Genomic DNA, 20,153 nt, shown 5'->3' on the forward strand with positions numbered 1-20,153 from the left:
CCTTCCTCTGCAATCGATTATAACAATTCCAAGGATTATCCATTTCATCACCGTCGCTTTGTCTTCCACTCATCACTCGGCCCATTGACATTCCACAATATGGGTAAGAAAAAGAGGACTCAGATCTTTGTTAGTAATCAACATCATTTCACTGGCATATTCCCGCTGTGAGACTGACTGTGGATGCTTGTTTCTTTAGGTGCTCAAACCCTGGTGCTGGTATTGCGAAAGGGAGTTTGAGGATGATAAGGGTGAGTAGCTTGTGCAAGTATGTGTGCTGATACGTGTAGTCCTGTTGCAACATCAAAAGTCCAAGCACTTCAAGTGTCAGCTCTGTCCAAGAAAACTGAACGTGAGTGGTCGACGGGTTCAACTCAGCTGATATCAACAGACGGCTGGTGGTTTGATGGTTCACAGTCAACAAGTACACAAATGCGAGCCTGAACCGTGAGTTATCTCAGTTCAAGATACGAGCTGACTTCAGATTGACCAATACTCTACCTGGGCGGGATGGTTATGACATCGAAATATTCGGTATGGAAGGTGTTCCAGCCAATGCTGTAGCGGAATGGAAAGCTAGGAAAGAAACGGAAGCAGGTAGTGCTGCTATGGCAGCAGCTGCTGCTGCTCTACGACCCAGGCAATCTTACAATGTCATCCCAGAAGCGGACCTTTTGGCAGCTTTAGAGCAACACAAGAAGCTGATGGCGGCGCGGAATAATCCTGCTCCTGTAGCCCCTATGATGCCTTTCGGCAGCGCACCACCGTTCCCGCCTGGGTAAGTCGAATCAGAAGTTATTCGGGCTAATCGAAAGTTTTCCTCACGCAATGCCTCCAGGATTTCCTGGGATGCCCCCTCCTTCTATGCATCCTGGAGCTATTCCACCCTTTGCGTAAGTCGAATGGTAAATTGGCGATAGCTGATAGATAGTCCACCACCGGGTTTCCGACCTCCATTCCCCCCGGCGGGTATACCTCCGTTCCCTCCTGCTAACAACTCGCCGATCACCTTCGGCTCGCCTGCTCCTGGGCTTCCTGCTATGCCTCCTACGACATTCGTTCCTCAAGCGGCAACTCCCGTGCTCGTCAGACCTGTCGAAGTCTTGCCGCCAAAAGACGGCGTTATGTGGCCAGATGCTGCAGCATCACCTGTGAGTGTCGTTTGATTATCACGCTATATACTTTGCTGACCAACGAACAAGGCCGAGAAACGAGCGCAACAACCTCGATATCGGTATGTTTCACCGACACCGGAAGGGGGAGAAGCTGAAGAAGGTAGTATTGCCAATAAGAAAAGGAAAGCGGCAGCAGATTTCTTGTAAACATATGCAACCTATGATGACCTCTTCACTGCGTTTTCCACGATAACCACCCCTGTGAACACATCCGAGCATTGCCAACGAACAACAATCGTAGCACAATGCGATACATCCAATAATCATTTTCTAAAGCGAAATTAATTACAACCATCCCAATCAAATCGTTTACTCTTGCATTCTCCTGAAAGTCTCTCCGATCTCGTTGTATAGCTGATCGAATTTGCCTTGGATATCTTGCTCGCTTTGAGTATTGGGAGACTCGAATTTCATTTGGGACAGCTTGAATATGACATCGGCAGCGGAATCTCGGACCTGTATTGCGCGTCAATGAAAGCTCTCAGGTTGACGGGCCAAGCTCACCTTGGCAAAAGTCATGTCACTGGTCTCAACGGCTCTCTGTGATTGGTCGTAGAACGCTACAAAGTTCTTCAACATGCCTGAAGTTTTATAGAACGGACAGTATCGGTCATACTCGGAGATACCGTTCTGTTGCAAGAAATCGTCCTGGGCCAAATCAGCTGTGCTCGATAAATCTCGACTCACCTTGAGCATTCGAGCTACTTCCAGAGTAATCTTATCACTCTCCCCCAAAGCACTCTTTCCAACGAGTTGTACAATCTCAGCCAAGTCTTGCTCCTTCTGGAGGATCTCTTTTGCCCTTGACCGAAGGTCGATGAAACCAGGGTTGCTCTTCTCGTAGTGGGGGTCAAGCACTTTGAGATATTTGGAGTAAGACACGTTCCAGTCAACGGAAGGGAAGTGTTTACGTTGTGCCAGAGCTTTGGAAAGACCCCAGAACACCTGTACGATACCAAGAGTAGCACTGGTGACAGGATCAGAGAAATCGCCACCAGGTGGAGATACGGCTCCAACAATGGAAACGGTACCTTGTCTGACAGGGTTACCTAGACAAGTAACCTTACCAGCCCGTTCGTAGAAGCTGGCAAGTTTGGCCCCGAGATAGGCGGGGTAACCAGAATCCGCTGGCATTTCAGCCAGACGACCAGATATCTCTCGCAAAGCTTCGGCCCATCGGGAAGTAGAGTCGGCCATCATGGCGACATTATTACCTTGGTCTCGGAAATACTCGGAAAGGGTGATACCGGTGTAAATTGAGGCTTCTCGAGCAGCGACAGGCATGTTGGAAGTGTTGGCAACGAGGGCAGTACGCTTCATGATAGGCTCTTCTCGGCCGTTTCGTTCGAGAGTGAGTTCGGGGAACTGATTGGGATTAGCAGAAGCATTCGGAAGGGAAAACTCACGTCCGCCAATACTTCAGCCATTTCTGTGATTGACTTTCAGCGAGGATCCTTCACAGATGCACTAATACTCACCATTACCTCGCTCACCACAACCGACATAAATGATGATATCCGAGTTGGAAAATTTCGATAAAGCTTGACTCTATGATCACGCATGAGCAGTGGATTGGGTATGTTTATCTTAACACTTACAATGACAGTTTTTCCACTAACATCGGCGTCAGCCTGAGATCGTCAAGGTGTGAGGTTACTCACCATCCGAAAGCACCAGGAATGGCAGTAGTTCCACCTTGAACACAAGGGAACAAGGCGTCTAAAACTCGCTGACCGGTGAATAGAGGGTATGAGGCGGTTTCTTTTTGAGCGACGGGTCTAGGAGCTCGGACAGGCCAGAGTTGCATCATCGTATGCTGAGTGGTTTTGCCTTGGAACTCGGTTTCAAGCACAACGTCCTGTGTCAAATTTCAGCTCACGGGTCCGATCGGTGGATTGCCATGACTCACTTCGACAGTGTAGCTGCCCTTCTCAGCAATACGAGTGACTGTACCCATAGCTCGAGGAGGAAGCATAATTTTATGATTGTCAACGAGCGAATTTTCGTAAACGCTACCGAAGATATCACCACCTGACAAGTGGTCGCCAACGCGGAAGGAAGCAGGATTGAAGTCCCACTTGATCTCCCTGCTAAGCGATTCGGTGTTGATACCACCTATGTTTCTGTTAGTCGATGGCTACTTTGATATGAACAGCAAGAAGTACTCACGAGGAATGTAAATACTTTGAGATTTCTCTTGAATAGATTTGAGTGGACGTTGGATACCGCTTTTTTCCAAAAAAAAGTAAGCGCGGTGTATATCTCATCGAATCGGAACCCACTCGTAGATATTCGTCATAAGTCCTGAGTTCTCAGGTGAGCATGATTCTTACGCGGAGCACAAACACTTACCAGGTCCTAGCTCCACACTCAATGGCTTGCCAGTTCTCAACACGGGATCACCAACAGTCACACCTGAAGTTTCTTCGTAGACTTGGATGGTAGCACGATCCGCTTCGATTCGGATAACCTCTGGGAGGGACAGTCGGCTTCGTACAATCTTTTGTATAGACAGAGTAAGACTTACCTCCTACCAACTCATCGTGACCTACTCGGACTAATTCGTACATCGCACATCCTCTCATGTTTTCGCCGACAACGACTGGACCGGATACACTGAATTGCCAATTGAGCTGCTTCCCTGCTCACTTTGATGTTTTCGTTTCAGTAGCACTTACGAGTATACCGAGCCGAACATCCTCTCCCTCTCTTCGTCTCGGACCTACACAAAGGAAGCCAAGGTCAATGGCCATCCCAGCACAACCTCGGCAGAAAGCATTTACCTTTGGGAGATCCCTCTTAGCTCTATCCATTGCACCGGCCTAAGTGACTGGTCAGCTGCCCTGGAGCTTGACGGCTAGATATAACTGCTTACCATGTTGAGTGATGTTGATATGAGAGGCTGGATGTGGTGTTGAAATCGCTAAGCAACGATTATGGGTAATGAACATGATATGAATGACAACTTGCATCTGAATACGTTGCATCATCCACCATCCCCTGAACGACAAGGACGTTAAATGGGTAATGTAAATAAAGATGACCTCCGAGATTATGTAATATCAGATAGACCAGACTCGTAGAGTTATTTGGGCTCGTCTATTTGCATCGGCATTCAGCATACTCTGCTAGTCAATTCGCTCCTCAAGGCAGCTTTCGAAATCATACGAACGATCCGATTAACAACAGCTTGTGCGTTGATGCTGCGTCCATTACGGTCACTAGCACGGTCTCGACAACCTGGCTTGATAGTCGATACGGAGAGAACCATGCTTCGACGCTCCCTTCGAACTCGGCCGAATCTTACTCTTCGACGTGGTCTTCCTGCTGTTTTCCGTCGGTCCATCAGTATACAAGCCCCCGGCTTTCCATCGCCTGAAGAAAGAACTGGCCCTCATAACCACGAACTATCATACCCTCCGGCAATTGTGCGGACAAGCGCAGCAGCGGCAACTTCACCTACCTCAGATACTTCTCAAGAATCATCAACTTCATCAACGACTCGACTAGCCAATGCTACATCTCTGCCCGCCCCTCCAGAAGCTAGCTCGGGATTCACTGCACGACATCTGCATCATCCCTTTGACACTCATGCGTTTGTTAGCTATCTTGAGAAGAATGAAATAACTCGTGGGAGCGCAAGAGCACTAATGGAGGCTGTGAGAGAAATGATCATAAAAAGGGGTACGCAGACAGGTCAGAACATGGTTGGAAAGGAAGATGCAGAAAATGTGCGTGTGGCCTCTTATTGCAGTTGATCCAGCTGATAGCGCGAGCCCCTAGGCGGCATACCTGTTCAATGCAGCTTTGTCTGAATTGCGCACGGAATTGAGTGTTCAAGCAAGGAACGATGGTTTAGCACTGAAGGCTGCAGCTGGAGCAATCAGAAGAGAGGTCGAAGGGCTAGAGCAGAAAATAAAGGAGGATGTGCAGGTGCTGAAGCATGAGTGGGTCGATATTCGATCGCTTCGCCCCGCATTCCGCTCACATGGGTGATCTAGCATCGAGATGGACATGAACAATCGTAAAGCTGAGACAAGGACAGAAATGAAAGGTTTCGACATATACATCGAGGTGAGCTTATATTCCAATCATTCACTATGCTGGATTAACTTCATTCCAGGAAATCAATAACAAATTCACTATATCGCTCGGTGATTTGCGAACCGAGATTGAGAGTGTCAAGTGGGATGCTACTAGACGGGCTATCTGTGAGCTGTCATCCCTAGACCATTCAGCCAGCGCTAACAGTCCGACCAGCGATGATCATACTGATCGTCGTTGCCACGATCGCCATATCCACCTTCCTCGCCAGTGACTCTGAGCCTAAAATCTCTGCGGCTAAGAGTAAAGCAGTTCCACCCGTTCCAATGAAGGATATGGCAGTCGGCACAGATGATGACACTATCGAAGAGGAATTGAAGACGTACACAGAGGAAAGATTGGACAAATTGCTTTCAGACTCGGGTGTGGCAAAGTTGGAACGAAGAAGATCAAAATCTCGAGAAGGCGGAAAGGAATTCACGAAAGATATGCGTGTCGATCGCATATGACCCATTTCATCCATAACCAATGACTCTGTAGCTTATAAACAAGTATGTATTTCCAAGTTGTATTACACTTCGCACAGTATATCCTCAGCGTTCTAAGCGTTTGTTACCAAACTTGGCGTATGTGGATGTGCACGCGAGGACCATCGGTTATCTGCGACGATTTTTGATCCCGCTGCACGAACGTCGGTAACCTGTATACAATAAGAGTTACAATGAGCTCACAACTGACATTGACTATGACTGGTAGTCGCAAGAAGTATTACTCATACACGTACAGTCACTAAACCGTCCACAAGGACCATGTCAGCCAAATATTCAGGTCGTGCGCATGCTGTAAAAGTGTTTCAAGAGCTGGCTCAGCTTCTACCTGATGCCGATAAAGACAGAGTCAGCTATTCTTGTTGTTCTGTCTGTCTGGTGAAACTTACCGTGTCTCTCAATAGGTTCACATCGTCTTCTTGCAGGCATCTCCTAGCATTTGCCGGGACGATACAGATCGTGAACTACCTTATCGTGAGTAAAAGCCGTGAGCCATTCCGCAAGTCAGATAGGTTGATGAAGCTGATCATCCACTCAGATCAAGAAGCGAATTTCAATTATCTCACAGGTATCATTCAAGCTTCATGCTCTGTAGCCGTTACTGCGTTCCTTCCAGCTTCTTCCGACATCTCAAGCGTATCTCACCATCTCTTCATCCCACCTGCAGATCCAGAAGAGACTATGTGGTCTGTGCCTCCTCCCTCTCTCGATGAAGCTCGAGCTTTGTATGACTCCGACTTGATAGAGCATACAACAGCACTGCCTGCGCAGCTAGGGGAGATAATTAGGTCGTCCCGCAATCAAGGTTTAAGCGATGTGATCCTTCACACACTACCCCGCACCATGGATCACCCAGCGTTACCGTCTTTTCTAGATGAAACAGAAGGAATCTCCATCTCCACAGATCACCTGCTCACCGCTTTACACATTGCTCGGATGGTCAAGGATGATACAGAAATTCAATTGATCAAGAGAGCAAATGCAATTTCAAGTGGTGCACACGAAGTTGTCATGCGGGAGCTAGGGAATTTCGCCGCACGACGAGCAAATGGCGAGGGAACGCAGAATGTGCGTAGCGGTGTTGAAGGTCTGAAAGAATGGGAAATTGAGTCAGAAGCAGACGCCGAAGCGGTCTTCGTTGCCGCTTGTAGACGAATGGGGTAAGCATTCCATTACAATACAACCGGCTATCACTCACGTGTTCTTATCAGAGCAAATCAAGCCTACCTTCCTATCGTCGCAAGTGGCTCTAGAGCTAGCACCCTTCATTATGTGTGAGATTTACGACAACGCCGTCAGGGTTAATCTGACCTCACTGACCTTCTCGTCCAGTTGCAACGATCGACTCTTCCCATCTACTGCTGTGCCTCGATATCCAGATGACCAGTCCTTCACCCCTCCTCAGCTTGCTCGAGGCTGTTGTGGGGCTCTCGCTCCTGCGCATGCGCATGAGAGTCCACCTACTTCTCCACACGGTAAAGCATTTTCCCCTCAAGTGCTGCTCATCGATGCCGGATGTGAATGGCAAGGTTACGCCTCGGACATTACTAGAACGATACCTGTTGGCAATGGAGGCAGATTCACAAAAGAAGCTGGAGAGGTGTACGAGCTAGTCCTGCGGATGCAAAAGGTGTGCGAAGAATTCCGTAATCCATTTCCAGCTAATAACTGTTGCGTAGGAATGCGAAGCTCTCGTCAAACCTGGCATTCACTGGGATACCCTTCATTTACACGGTCACAGAGTACTCATTGATGAATTTCTCCATCTTGGAATTTTGAAGGGCGATCCGGTACAGATACTGCAGAGCGGAATAACAGCGGCCTTCTTTCCCCACGGTCTAGGTATGTGTATCACCTATGACAGTTCATTCACCCATCCGTCTACATAATCACCACGAAGTCCTAACAAGTATTGAATGCAATTCGCAAAACAGGCCATTCGCTTGGATTAGACGTCCATGATTCCCGACAGTATCTCAAATCAGTCCATGATTCCATTCCTACTACTTCCAACAGCACTCCGGCACAGCTATATGCATACCTACGGATACGTCGACCTCTTGTCAAAGGAATGGTCCTCACTGTAGAACCAGGATGCTATTTTGCTCCTCAGCTCATGGAAAAGCATGATGTATGGACAAGTGAGTTTGTGGATCAGGAGGTACTAAGACGTTACGTTGGAGTTGGTGGCGTTCGGATTGAGGATGTGGTTGTGGTGACTGATGATGGGTCAGCCAATCTGACCACCGTTGGCAGGGAGCGCAAGTGGATCGAAGGTGTCTGTTCTGGTACGTTGTAAGAGACATGTTCTGATGATATGTACGTCATATGACACAACGTATGTTGAAAGATTTCCTTAAGTATCTGTGCTAGTAGTCAATAGTGTTCCATGCTCATTTATGTTCATGTTGAATTGGCTACCAACTATCTGGTTGATTGTCCACGCTTTAAGAGTTCGCATTTGCATCCTTTCATCTATCAGCGATTACCGGTTTCATCCCTGGAGTACGATGAAACTATCAGAACAGCACATCGAAGATCAATCAGACTCTCACTGCGTATACCCGACCTTCCTTTTCGCAAGCCCTCCCGACTCATCATCCGATGAACCTTTCATGAAGGGTTTCAAGGTAAAGGTGATTTTTTGATTGCCTTTTGAGACCCCATGAAGTCCTGCTACGATGACTTGCCAACCCCTATTGATCTGCAGCAGCCTCTTTCTCTCTCATACAATCGAATTCAATACGGCGATCGATTCCGAGTGTCTCATACTTTAAATCCTGTCTTTAAACACACGAAGAGCAATTGAAGATGTTTATCAGGTCTTTCACATCCATCAGTTTCAATTTGTATATCACAGCTTCTGCAGTCTCAAGTCTGGTGAACGCTGGAGCATTGATCAATGGAGCTAATGGCTCAATGTAAGGCTTCCTTATACTTTACGCCAGAAATGACGTTCGCCTTGTCGCTGATATCGTGGCCGGTAGTTATTATGATCTCTTTGGAGACTGCACTGGGCAAGAATCCGAAGCAAAAGAAGCGGCTCATTCCGATTTCAATGACAGTCCCAACGCTTGTGGATATAGAGCAAGATCGATTGGAAATTCTAGACTAGTAGGTAGGTAAATCTTTCATGTCTGCGCGTGGACGTCGCCCCATGGTGGTCTCTTCATGTCGCTAAATAAAGGAGACCGCTGATCTAGTGGTCCTTCTTCATCTCAGCAATACCACCTCAGCTATGGTCAACCCAGCTTTGTGGCGCAGAGTACGTCGCATTGGCTTCGTACGGTATGTAAACTGAAGAGGGAACCGCTGATATCTGCTCTTTCAATCTTTCTTGTGTCGTTCTGCACAAGTTAGAATCGTAATCACGCATGACGGTCAAAGCACCCCATTTGTCCCATCGGAAGGGCCGCTCTTCGTTGGCGATATGTGCAAATCATGTCCGTGGAATCAATTTGATTTTGGAGGTGAGTTAATGCTCGAAAGAGATGTATGATTCGAAGAGAGAAGCTCTGATTGCGGTACACTGTGCTTCTCCAGCCAAGGCGGCTGTCGACCTCAGTGAAGGTGCGGGATGCAAGAATCCAAAGGGATTTTCACTTCAAATAACCGACAACATCATCGGACCTGTTTTATCAGATACGGTAGATGCACTACTGCCTCAATGGTTCGCCAACGAGGGTGGAGCTCTCAGTTCTGCGGCTCCCTCTTCATGGTCAGCTACATCTACCTACAGCTCGACAACCTCATCTTCTTGGCCTTCGACAGCTAACGGTATCATAACTAGCGAAGTCAGCAGCTCACCGTCACCATGGGAATCTTCGGCTGCATATAATGTAGCCACCGTTCAGCCTGTCAGCTCTAGGTTGTCGACAGCTATTGATCTTGGAACATCGAAAGTGACAGCTACTAGTTCTGGTCGAAGACCACCAACGGTAGCAGCTCTTGATATGAAGAATGCGTCATCTGCCTCCTCATCACCTGTAAGTTCGATGGATATAATGGGAGGACAACCAACGAATTCTGGCGCATTGCTAGCTCAAGAGAGCAGTGTAACGAGCACCACCTGTCGAAGAGTGAAGAAGAGAAGAAGAAGGAGGAGAAGACCTTTCGTAAAACCCATTAGACGTGGGAAGAGGGAAAGAGGACATGTGTATATACAGTGGCGAGAACACATGAATTGCGATCCCGATACTTGTCTCGGTGGGAGAGAACAAATGAAAACCGCTATTGTCAAACCAAATGACTAAGATTTGAGGGACGGTATAGCAGTGATATACATATGCGCAGTATATCTGTCGACTTCTTGCTCTGTTATGCCCAACTAAACAGAGTGAAGATCGAGCACCCGTATGATCTCTTCCCCACCTTGGCTTAGGATCTGAATGATCAGGTGGCAAATCTTTCTTCCTCCATCCGCTTCTCATGAGTATTCTCGCATATCTGCTGGTCTTGCACCTCATCTTCACAAGCTTCAGTCATTGGTGATTCCAATTAACATCGATCACGTGACTTGCAGCAAAAGTTGAAATATCCGACAAAAACCCAGCTCATACGAGTATTCTGTGTTTGTTTTAGATCTTTTCATTGTTCAATCCAGTCTCAATCACATAAGAAGTGCAGTCGACCATGCCAGCGGTCACATCAAGAAAGGGAAAGTCTCGTGCTGCTCCTGTGGAAGAGGAGAAAACCCAAGCAGCTATGCCTTTGGGAAAGCAGCTCGCTCATACCGGTCAGTCGTGCTCTATTTCACAAGGTCCTGACAGGTATACGCGTCAATCCTGACAATCTGACTCGACAACTCGCAGATAAAAAGATTCGTGATAGAGCCATCGCCAATCTTGTAGCATTTCTGTCACAGGCCGGAGACACGGAAGGAGAATCGAGCTCTTATGTCCGTCTTGATGACCTGGAAATGGCCAAACTTTGGAAAGGACTGTTCTACTGTGAGATCTAGCTTAGCTGGTATGACCGTCCCTCACTGACTAATCGCGGCAAAATGACGATTAGGCTTTTGGATGTCCGACAAACCATTAGTGCAGCAGGCTCTTGCAGGAGACCTGGCCGAATTATTATTGCAGATCAAACCTCGAACAGCATCCCCTCAGGATCAGTTCGAAGCTAGTCTGGCATTTTTAGAAGGGTTCTGGGATGCTATAGTAAGAGAATGGGCAGGTATCGATAGGTTGAGGTGAGTGTCATTACGATGTCCGCTATTCTCGTTGTGAAGATCACCTCAATTGACGAAGTCGGCGTATAGAATGGACAAATATTACCTCCTCATGAGGCGGTATGTCAATGCAACTTTTAGACTGCTCGCGAGAGAGAAATGGGACAAAAATGCGGTAGAAGCTGTAAATAGGATTTTGAGCAAGAACGGTGGCCCAATGACGTGAGACATGTCTTCTCCTGGAAGCTCTTTTCCTATAAGACTGACTTTAAACCCACTGGATATAGCTGGGAGGATCGTAAAGTCCCTACGTCCATCGCTACTCATCTTTCCGATATATATCTTGATGAGCTGAACAAAGCACTGGCTCTTCCTGAAGTCGACTCCCAGGTAATTGTCCCCTAACGATCCGTTATGTAGCTTCGCTTACAAGGTTTTGTCAACATAGCCTGCATGTCCCTTAGTTGCCGTTCTAGAACCTCACATTACACTTCTCACCCGCACCACCACCTCTACCGTTCACACTCGACTCATGGCGTCGATATTCACCCCGTTATTGGAATCTCTCACCCTTGCTTCCCCTTCACTCGCTCTTGAACGTGACGCAGAACGTCCCCCCAAACGAACGAAAAAAGATGAGCCAATGTACGCTCATATTGTTATGCATTCCTGCACTGGTCAGGAAGGGCGAGTTGAGCGGTCAAGCGCTAGCGCTTTGAGGAGAGGTCTGCTGAAGAGAATGTTTGAGGCTGCTGCAGATGGAAAGACTGGAGAGAGTAATAGGAGAAAAGTATATACGGTATGGCGGGAGGAAGGTGGAGATGACGACGATGACGAGGACGACGAATGACGCATTCCATATTTCCGTCTACAAGTATACCGTATATGATGCATTGAGTTGTGCTTATTACATTGTGCTCTCGTTCTTCTTCCTTGTCAAATCATGTCTATGCTACACATATCTAAAGACCGATACCGGGTGCAGCTCCACGTTCTTTTGATATCCTGGACACGTAGGATCGGGAGACTTGATCGAAAGCAGCCATGTAGAGGGACATGCATTGAGATAAGCAGGTCTAGAGAAGAGTTTGTAAGCATCATGACACAACGTTGTTGATGAACAGACACGCACTTCTTGCGAAGAAGTCAAAGAGGTGGAAGGCTTGGTGATACATTTGGCGAAACACTGATGGATCAAGTCAGTGATTGTCGGAACAGGGTGATATGATATACATGACTCACGTTCTCGTTGATTTTGTTTATCAATTGTTGTGCGTTGGCGATAGCAAGCTATGTCAGTTGAGCAGATTCAGTGGATAATTTTTAACAGATGAGCAAGATAGGGTACTCGTCCCAGTCGTTATTCAGTCCATTGTCTCGGTGAGTAGGAGAGGTACAAGGAAGTCAAAATCACCTCTTGTTGGATCGATTGTTTCATTTGCTCTTTTCGAGCATTCATGTCTGCGATACAAGAGGGTTTAGCGATAAGAAGCCAAAAGCATCACAGAGGAGTGAGATATATGGACTACTCGACTTACCGCTGGAAGGAGCACCGGAACCAAATAAGGAAGACATAATGAGTTATTCTTGGGGAAAGGTATCAGCTATTGTATAGATATAAGCCTATGAAAGCGTGAAGTATGAACTACTTGATGGAGATGGAGATGTAAACGAATCAAATATAAGTGAAGACATGTAATCAATCGTTGATCATCGTTTCCCAAATATTCTTTGCATTGCTTGATAGCGGCAAAAACTCAGTCGACTCCGACGGAAGCAAAATTTCCCTTATTGCAGCACTGATTTTTTTGCAAACGATCAAGTGGAGGAACTGTTTGAAAAGATGATATAATGTAATTTATCTCACTGCTCACCTTGCACATTTCCGTCGATTTTCTCGTAAAATCACAATCATCATCACTGTCTCGCAGGTCCCGATCCAAGTCCTCCGAAGAGGTGTATACGTGGATCAGCAGAAAAGTCTCGTGTTCGTCCAGTATGCCACCCAAAAAGTCCATCTTCAGGCAGCCAGAAGCCCAACACTTTCAGCTCGTTCACCGTTCTCAACAGGATCCTCTTATCAATGACCCCGAAGCAAGTCAACGGGTCTTCAAACCTGTGAACAGAAGTAATGAACCTGGGAAAAAGGTGAGAAACAATCATCATTCCGTCGATGCTAGCTTCAAAAAGTCTGGATTGCTGCTGACCGACAGATTAACTTCTTTCACTTGCAGAATGAAATCACTCTCGCTGATCTTGAACACTCGGTGAATCAATCCGATATCCGCAAGAACGAAGGAGAAGCAACTTTATACGGAATCACGTACGATGACTCCTCTTATGATTACATGTCACATCTCAAGCCCGTTGGAGATGGCGGCTTTGACTCTTTTCTGATTGCCGCTCCTCGAGGTTCAGGTGTAGCTCGGGGTATGAAGTCCACGGGAAAGGGCAAAGGCAAATCCAAGGACAACGAGATTTTCGAGCTACTGCCTCCGGATGTTCTACCAAGTAAAGACAAGATATCGGTGTATGACGCTCAGAACAGAGGAGAAGCGATACCTAGGGAGCTACAGGGTCTGCAGCCTGACATGGATCCCCATCTTCGACAAGTTTTAGAGGCTCTTGATGACGATGCTTTTGTGGATGAACAAGGTGAAGAGGAAAACTGGTTCGATGAATTAGTTAAGGATGGAGAACGAGAAGAGGAGGAAGAAACACCTTGGGAGTTCAGGGAGTGGGGTGTGGACGAGAAACCTGTTGACGGAGAACAAGCAAAAGAGGAGACTTGGGAAGACAGATTCAAAGCATTCAAAAAGGGTCAAGACTCCCTTCCAGACGAGGTCTCCGACATCGATCCTGAAGAAAGATCTGAAATGGCAGATACAGTCGGATCACTGGCGAGCAATTTCGATGATATGATGGTCGTAGGCGGAAAGAAAAGAAGGGGAAAGAGAGGGCCCAGTGATGCCTCCGGGATGAGTATGAGTAGTTCTAGTATGTTTAGGACTCAGGGACTGAGAGATTTGGATGACCGATTCGACAAGGTGAGTATGAGCTTTACACAATAGGAGCAAGCTTTCTCAGATACTGATCTAACTGCTTAGATTGAGATGGACTATTTGTACGATGACGATGAAGAAGAGGACGACTACGAAGATTTCCCAGATGATGATACCGCATCAGTCGCTGCGTCCAACTTCTCTGTCTCTTCCCGTTTCTCGCTCGCATCACATGCATCTAAAGCACCTGCTGGCCCCCCGGAACTTTCGCGCGATGACTTTGAGTCTATTATGGATGACTTTTTGGAGAACTATGAAGTCGTTGGTCGTCACATGAAGCCTGCATTGGGCGGCACCGGTTTCACCGGTGCTGAACGGTTTGGTGTGCTTAGAGCTGCTATAGACGGGGGGGATGATGGTACAAAAGAGGAGAACAGAAAACGGATTCTACAATTCGAAAGAGAAGAGAGGGAACAAGGCAAGGTTCGAGACAGGTCCCGGAAGGAAGACAAAGAAAAAGTTGAAGAGCCTCAAGAAGAGAAATGGGATGTGCAGACAATCCTGAGTAAGTTGATTTTAAGACATGTGTATGGCTGCTGAATATCGTTGCAGGTACATACACCAACACCGAGAATCATCCGGGTACGATCCGTTCTCGGACTGCTGCGCAAGCTAAAGCAAGAGCAGAAGCGCAACAAGCTGTGGCTGCTCGGATTGAAGCTGAGGCCGATAGTGCCAGTGAGGATGAATCTGGCTCAGAAACGGAAAGAGAAGGTCCCAAGGTGACAGTCGCGCGGCCAAAGGGTGAATTATCCGAAGAGAAAAAGGCAAGGAAAGCGGCTGTCAAAGCCGAGCGATCGGTGAGTACGCCTCCTTCATGTTCATGTTCGCCTTGCTTCAGCTTCCGGGCCGTCATCCAATATCTGCGCGGCGCACGGAGCGCTGATCGCTGGTTGCATCCCAGGCTCGACGAGCGGAGAAAAAATCGCATAAAGAAACCTTTTCCACCGAGAGGAAACGTCAACTTGCCAGTCACAAGAAGCTGGTCAGTAACGGAAGAGCAGCTGATGTTGCTGTTGGCGCTACGAGAGGCGTTGTTTCACTCAGTTAGGGTATCAGTCTCGGTATGTGATATTGCGGGACTTCGTGCTGTATCTGGTATGGTTTGTTGTTGTATATTTTAAGCTTGTTTACATATACCGAACCGGGTCATTGACTCGTGATCATGCATGGAATCGCTCAAATCGGTGATAAGAATCTGCTCCTGTCGGATTTAACGACGAGGTGGAGGTTGACCAGAGTGACGCCCTGGCCAGGATCCTCTGCCACACGGAGTTATGTGTTCGGTGATTTGACATTAGTCTTTTCGTTCAGGATCCTTTCTCTCCAGTGGCACCTATCTCACGCTCCAATCATACCACCGTAACGCATACCACTCTACACCGTACACTCCCTCAGTGGAACCACTCACCGTCCCCCCCCGTCTCCCTCTCCACTGCCTGTCTGTCTGAAGGTTTCAATTCATTGCCACCCTTCGATACTCATCATCATACTGTTTGATCATCCTTCATCTTTTATACCTTTACTTCCTCTTTAAAAAACACATCTACGCAGGTCTCGTCATCATCGACATTCTTGCGACTTCATACGTGCACGTCTCAAATTTTCAATAAAAGCAAAAGTAACAACTCTTCAAAATGGTAAGTTTCCAACTTGGTCGTGTGGTTAGATGCAGGTCGTTGCAATTGCTGGATGTCGTGTTGGTGGATGCGGATGGACCACACTTTGGAACAGGACAATGCTCGGATATCAAAGTGTAAACCGAAGAACGAGGTAGCGTCGATTGGGAGGATCGATCGTACCTTTACGCTGGCATCAGCAGAAATCTTGGTTAGAAAGAAATTTTGCATTCGTTCCGATCATTCATCGACTCATTTGCTGTCCAAGTTCCTTCGGTCATCCAATCACCGTTTTAGGATGTTATTCTCGTTAAGGACGTTCAGCTTGGTGTAAATGGAGACATCACGCAAATTGATCGTATCATATGCCAATACCACCGTTTATCGCCTGCTTTTGTTATAAAGTGACATAACATACAAGGGTTCACGCTGACGCTAAGATATCATTAGGTTTTAGCTATTGATCTCCTCAACCGACCCGCTGATGTTCAAGCCCGAACTCACAAGCTCAAGAAAGTAGTACCTGAGCCAAACTCATTCTTCATGGATGTCAAGTGCCCCGGTTGTTTCGCTATCACGTAAGTGCAACACAAAGTGGCATAACTTAACCATGAGGATACCGTGCTGATCGAGACAAATATCCTACTATTCCTTCTTTCTCCACATTATCATCGCCACATCTCCTATGACGATTATTGACCTCTGCCTCGTCTTCCGAATCAACAGCACTGTCTTCTCACACGCCTCCACCGTCGTCCAATGCCAAGGATGTGCTACCGCTCTTTGTCAACCCACCGGTGGTAAGGCTAAGTTGACCGAGGGTGAGTGGGGAATCCAAGTGGTTTGATATATGTACAATGCTGATATATTTACTTGTTCAGGATGCTCTTTCCGAAGAAAGAACTAGAACTGGATAACATCAAATTGAACTCGATCTAGCTGCGGAGGAAGTAGTTGGATCGAGAGGGTTGGATAGGATTCAGATTCGGTTTTTTTCTAGCATGCTTCCATGTCACTATTATCATCACGCATACCGAGAACCTTGATCCTGGTTCGAATCGTCGCAGGAATCAATCTGCTGTCGTCCGAAAAAGTGACTAAACGTGGGGAAAGGTGTCTAATGATATACTTTCTCATTCAGCTGGAACAAGGGATGTTTGCAGCTATCAGATTGCGATGGATGGAAGGTGGAGGATTTACTGGGGTATGACGATTGAACATCTGCAGGTAGACCAGGTGAATCCTCGCTATCCAAACTTTACACCCTTATCGTGGAAGATGTTGCTGCAATGCAACGACCGCGCAACTGAAATGCATGTGAGATACTGATGATCGTACTAACACTTGCCGCGCCATCGATGGTAAGATCTAGTACATGCCACCGGATGAATGACTGCCCTTTGGATTAATCACTTTTGGCCAATTTCTTTCGAATCTAGTGAGCAAGCCTCCGTACAAAATGAGAACGGATCGAAGGTATGATCGGAGCAGGTGATGGTCGAATCTGTCGCTCTACAGAATTGCTCAGCTCCTTGTCATCATCTGCTCGGTGACTCAAACTCACCGCAGCAATGGCAGCCTTCGGCACGAAAAATCAGTTATCATCGAACGGAGTACATCAAAACATACAGGAAAGGATTAATATACTCACAGCAAAATCCTATCGAACACAGAAGTAATCAGTTCCTCTTCATACAACAGTAGTATGTCAAAGCAGGAAACTTACCGGGAAGTTAGGATACTTGGCCCAATCCTAAAAGCAACAAGAAATTAGTCCTGGGAAGTATGAATCAGAGACATTGCACTCGCCGTGGCCAGCTTGAGCCTGTCAGTATGATGAGCCCTCACTCCGTTCTGCATAGAGTTCGATTTCTTGTATGCGTCGGTTAATTGAGAGATCAAATGAGCTTGAACTTCTGCGCCTGAATGCACAGATCGGGATCGAAGATTTCAGTCGATTTCATTTTTCAGGTCCGGAATGTATCATAGTCTAGATTAGACCAACGTACCGAAAGAGTTGCCATCTTCCACGACCGGAATCTCCATTTCTAACCATACCTTCAAGTCTTGAGAGAGCAAGTGAAGTTCTTCAAGCTCTCTTTTCGTTCCTCAAGTGTTAGCTATCTTCGGGTGGCAGGTATATACGCGAATGACTCACTTTGTGACAATGTTCATGCATTTGACTTGAATAGGATTGAGCTGAACAACTTCAAACCAATGAGAACCCATCCTGACGTCATCACCATCGTGATTGCTGTTGCCTGAGCCCTTGATAGAGGTGATGTCCTTGGGCATGATGATTTTCCCAAGTCCCAACTTCTCGCCGTCCTCGCCTACTTGCAGTCTTGCGGTATCGGTTGGCTGGAAGATCTTGGGATCTGTGTAAGCTGGCTCGTTCACTTGACCGCGGTAAAGTGGAGAAGATGGATTATCCTCTTGTTTGATCAAAGCTTGAATTTCTGTAATTTTAGCTGGAATAAGGTTTTGAAGGATATCGACCGCTCGAAGTCGTTGTGAAGTGATCAGATCCTATTGGATTATCACCGAAACCTTTGTCAGTAATGCTGAAGACCGGATTCATCAGCGATTGACATACAGTCAAAATTTCAGGATGAGGATGCGATTTGAACACATCATCCATCTTAGGTAAAGTACTTCCAAATTTGGGCATACTGAGCTGTAGAATACTGTGTAAAGCCAATGAAATAAGGTGAACCGATCATTCAACAAGAACAGTCTGAAAGATTTTGCTGATTAGTCGACCAATTATATACGTCTATCCCGTCGATTGGAGAACCATCAGTACAAAGGTTCTCCCAAACAAAGGAGGCGAAACTCCTTTCTTCTCATATTGTCATGGACACGTCACTGTTGGTACATGTTGTGCTCGAGGAAATATGAGTTACCATATCCATATCCGTATATTTACATTTTGGTCTTTGAAATTAAGGGGTACAACGAGTATGAGAATAAATGTCCAAGACCGAAATGCCTTTCACGGGTTGAGATAGCATAGGAGGACAGTGATGGTCTAACGGGTAATTATCCTGTTCCGGTAGATGTGCCAAACGATCGAGCAGTGTCGCGGACCGCGAGCTACCTACCTGAAAAGCTTCGACCATAAGACAATGAAGATCAGAAGGACGAGAACAACGATGATTCCTGCGGAAAGGAATTTCTGTTGATACATTCTACGTGAAGGGGAGTCAGTGAAGTGTAAGCACTTCTGCCAAAGTGCAGTAATACTTACTTGAAAATCATCTTCTTGAGCGTACCAGCTGCTCGATCAATGGACGAATCAGCCTGAACGAGCTGTTCACCGGAGTCAGTATGATCAGCGTATGTACATGTACACGAGTCACATGAAGCGCTATGGTAAAGAGAGGTTGTATAACTTACGGTATCTCGTGTATGCTCGATTTGTTCGCGTTGACCTCTTAAGTTTCTTAAGATCTCCCCGCCGACATCCTCAGTTTCCAAAGCGATTCTATGAGCATTATCGAGTCTCCTCGAGCCATCTGCTAGAGTTTCGGTGCCTTGTAGAAGCCTTGTACGGGCTGAGTAGGCTGATGGATCATCGGAATAGGGATCATCAGAATTAGGGAATCCTCCAGGACCAGCAAGCAGCTCGCTACGTTGAGATTCGGACCTGACGTCTCTCTTTGAAGATCATGATTAGCTAACGGTTCGTATGATATGCAAAGTACATGTTCCCAGGGTACGTACCAGAGTTCTCTTCACTCTGTCGAGACCTTGTTTAGATGTCGCCAATCGACCATGATACGTCTGTCGAATGGATACCGGCATTGAAGGCAGTTCCACTTCCATTTGAGCGACCTAAAAATCGTGAAGATATCGTCAGTATGTGAAGCATTGAATGCCGACTTTAGACAGCAACGCAACGGGATTACACTTACTATCTCCTCTGCTTCGTCCAATTCTTCAGAGACCTTCTTTAAGGCAGCTTTCCGTTGCTCTGAAGGACTCGTTAAATCCGGCTCTCAAGGATATGGATCGCTGAAATCACCTACCGCCCTTCAGTTGCTTCACATCGCCCTCCAGTTTGCCTTTCAAGCTTGCTAAAAGCTGCTTGAAATCCTCATCGTAGTTCTCGAAGAGCGCGCTATGAGGGATGCCCATCGATTAGTCGAGGCAAGGGACAGGCAGACAATGGGGATATCTAGGGACTCACGTAGGTGAATTGTCCATATTGCTGACACTAGTTCTCTATATCGCTTCTCTCTGGTCGTTGAACGGCAATCGATGGGAGGAAAGGTAATATCAAGTCGGAATACTGCAAAGACTACTGAGTGGATGAGGACATGAGATGAGACTTGTGCAAAATAACAATATCTGACTGCGTTGAGGTGGCAATAGGACAGTCCATTGTGACGAGGGAAGATTGTGTTACGTAATACCACACTGGATTTGTTATTGCTTTGAAAGAGGCGCGTATTCTTTTGTAACTGCAACATTCAACGTTCATTCAATTCAGAACGTTATCATACATCAATCCACAACAATTACTCACA

The 20,153-nt window shown here is 46.7% G+C and overlaps 11 protein-coding genes across 11 annotated transcripts; 7 read left to right on the top strand and 4 right to left on the bottom strand.

Annotated features, from left to right (window-relative positions):
• Positions 1-99: 99 nt before the first annotated feature.
• On the top strand, positions 100-1,322 carry IL334_006697 (uncharacterized protein; the record flags this gene model as incomplete). The annotated part of the gene is made up of 6 exons (XM_062938395.1): positions 100-129; positions 200-251; positions 311-352; positions 418-778; positions 932-1,151; positions 1,203-1,322. 6 exons carry the CDS (start codon positions 100-102, stop codon positions 1,320-1,322), a joined length of 825 nt encoding a protein of 274 aa, XP_062794446.1.
• Positions 1,323-1,484: 162 nt separating this feature from the next.
• On the bottom strand, positions 1,485-3,988 carry IL334_006698 (V-type ATPase, A subunit; the record flags this gene model as incomplete). Its single annotated transcript, XM_062938396.1, has 13 exons — positions 1,485-1,631; positions 1,680-2,540; positions 2,594-2,604; positions 2,654-2,723; positions 2,774-2,789; positions 2,837-3,033; positions 3,085-3,290; positions 3,345-3,403; positions 3,458-3,479; positions 3,528-3,647; positions 3,703-3,791; positions 3,854-3,897; positions 3,959-3,988. 13 exons carry the CDS (start codon positions 3,986-3,988, stop codon positions 1,485-1,487), a joined length of 1,872 nt encoding a protein of 623 aa, XP_062794447.1.
• A 387-nt stretch (positions 3,989-4,375) lies between these two features.
• On the top strand, positions 4,376-5,728 carry IL334_006699 (uncharacterized protein; the record flags this gene model as incomplete). The annotated part of the gene is made up of 5 exons (XM_062938397.1): positions 4,376-4,906; positions 4,959-5,122; positions 5,177-5,249; positions 5,299-5,386; positions 5,436-5,728. 5 exons carry the CDS (start codon positions 4,376-4,378, stop codon positions 5,726-5,728), a joined length of 1,149 nt encoding a protein of 382 aa, XP_062794448.1.
• Positions 5,729-6,028: 300 nt separating this feature from the next.
• On the top strand, positions 6,029-8,066 carry IL334_006700 (uncharacterized protein; the record flags this gene model as incomplete). The annotated part of the gene is made up of 7 exons (XM_062938398.1): positions 6,029-6,115; positions 6,172-6,241; positions 6,306-6,927; positions 6,979-7,041; positions 7,100-7,397; positions 7,447-7,609; positions 7,702-8,066. 7 exons carry the CDS (start codon positions 6,029-6,031, stop codon positions 8,064-8,066), a joined length of 1,668 nt encoding a protein of 555 aa, XP_062794449.1.
• Positions 8,067-8,578: 512 nt separating this feature from the next.
• Positions 8,579-10,020, top strand: IL334_006701 (uncharacterized protein; the record flags this gene model as incomplete). The annotated part of the gene is made up of 5 exons (XM_062938399.1): positions 8,579-8,688; positions 8,755-8,885; positions 8,990-9,032; positions 9,128-9,237; positions 9,311-10,020. 5 exons carry the CDS (start codon positions 8,579-8,581, stop codon positions 10,018-10,020), a joined length of 1,104 nt encoding a protein of 367 aa, XP_062794450.1.
• A 379-nt stretch (positions 10,021-10,399) lies between these two features.
• On the top strand, positions 10,400-11,790 carry IL334_006702 (uncharacterized protein; the record flags this gene model as incomplete). The annotated part of the gene is made up of 6 exons (XM_062938400.1): positions 10,400-10,502; positions 10,579-10,716; positions 10,781-10,961; positions 11,031-11,162; positions 11,228-11,330; positions 11,389-11,790. 6 exons carry the CDS (start codon positions 10,400-10,402, stop codon positions 11,788-11,790), a joined length of 1,059 nt encoding a protein of 352 aa, XP_062794451.1.
• A 112-nt stretch (positions 11,791-11,902) lies between these two features.
• On the bottom strand, positions 11,903-12,515 carry IL334_006703 (mitochondrial import inner membrane translocase subunit TIM13; the record flags this gene model as incomplete). The annotated part of the gene is made up of 5 exons (XM_062938401.1): positions 11,903-12,016; positions 12,073-12,126; positions 12,183-12,230; positions 12,355-12,401; positions 12,479-12,515. 5 exons carry the CDS (start codon positions 12,513-12,515, stop codon positions 11,903-11,905), a joined length of 300 nt encoding a protein of 99 aa, XP_062794452.1.
• A 423-nt stretch (positions 12,516-12,938) lies between these two features.
• Positions 12,939-15,053, top strand: IL334_006704 (uncharacterized protein; the record flags this gene model as incomplete). Its single annotated transcript, XM_062938402.1, has 5 exons — positions 12,939-13,088; positions 13,175-13,987; positions 14,048-14,507; positions 14,555-14,802; positions 14,907-15,053. The coding sequence occupies 5 exons, from the start codon at positions 12,939-12,941 to the stop codon at positions 15,051-15,053; spliced, it is 1,818 nt and encodes a 605-aa protein (XP_062794453.1).
• Positions 15,054-15,639: 586 nt separating this feature from the next.
• On the top strand, positions 15,640-16,528 carry IL334_006705 (40S ribosomal protein S27; the record flags this gene model as incomplete). Its single annotated transcript, XM_062938403.1, has 4 exons — positions 15,640-15,642; positions 16,072-16,199; positions 16,348-16,442; positions 16,503-16,528. The coding sequence occupies 4 exons, from the start codon at positions 15,640-15,642 to the stop codon at positions 16,526-16,528; spliced, it is 252 nt and encodes an 83-aa protein (XP_062794454.1).
• A 461-nt stretch (positions 16,529-16,989) lies between these two features.
• On the bottom strand, positions 16,990-18,292 carry IL334_006706 (uncharacterized protein; the record flags this gene model as incomplete). Its single annotated transcript, XM_062938404.1, has 8 exons — positions 16,990-17,133; positions 17,186-17,200; positions 17,273-17,281; positions 17,348-17,374; positions 17,431-17,543; positions 17,631-17,719; positions 17,780-18,150; positions 18,218-18,292. 8 exons carry the CDS (start codon positions 18,290-18,292, stop codon positions 16,990-16,992), a joined length of 843 nt encoding a protein of 280 aa, XP_062794455.1.
• A 429-nt stretch (positions 18,293-18,721) lies between these two features.
• On the bottom strand, positions 18,722-19,830 carry IL334_006707 (uncharacterized protein; the record flags this gene model as incomplete). The annotated part of the gene is made up of 7 exons (XM_062938405.1): positions 18,722-18,812; positions 18,872-18,933; positions 19,021-19,281; positions 19,348-19,458; positions 19,539-19,597; positions 19,653-19,744; positions 19,814-19,830. 7 exons carry the CDS (start codon positions 19,828-19,830, stop codon positions 18,722-18,724), a joined length of 693 nt encoding a protein of 230 aa, XP_062794456.1.
• Positions 19,831-20,153: the final 323 nt, after the last annotated feature.

This window comes from Kwoniella shivajii, chromosome 9 (genome assembly GCF_035658355.1).
Source record: "Kwoniella shivajii chromosome 9, complete sequence".
Lineage (NCBI taxonomy): Eukaryota > Fungi > Basidiomycota > Tremellomycetes > Tremellales > Cryptococcaceae > Kwoniella > Kwoniella shivajii.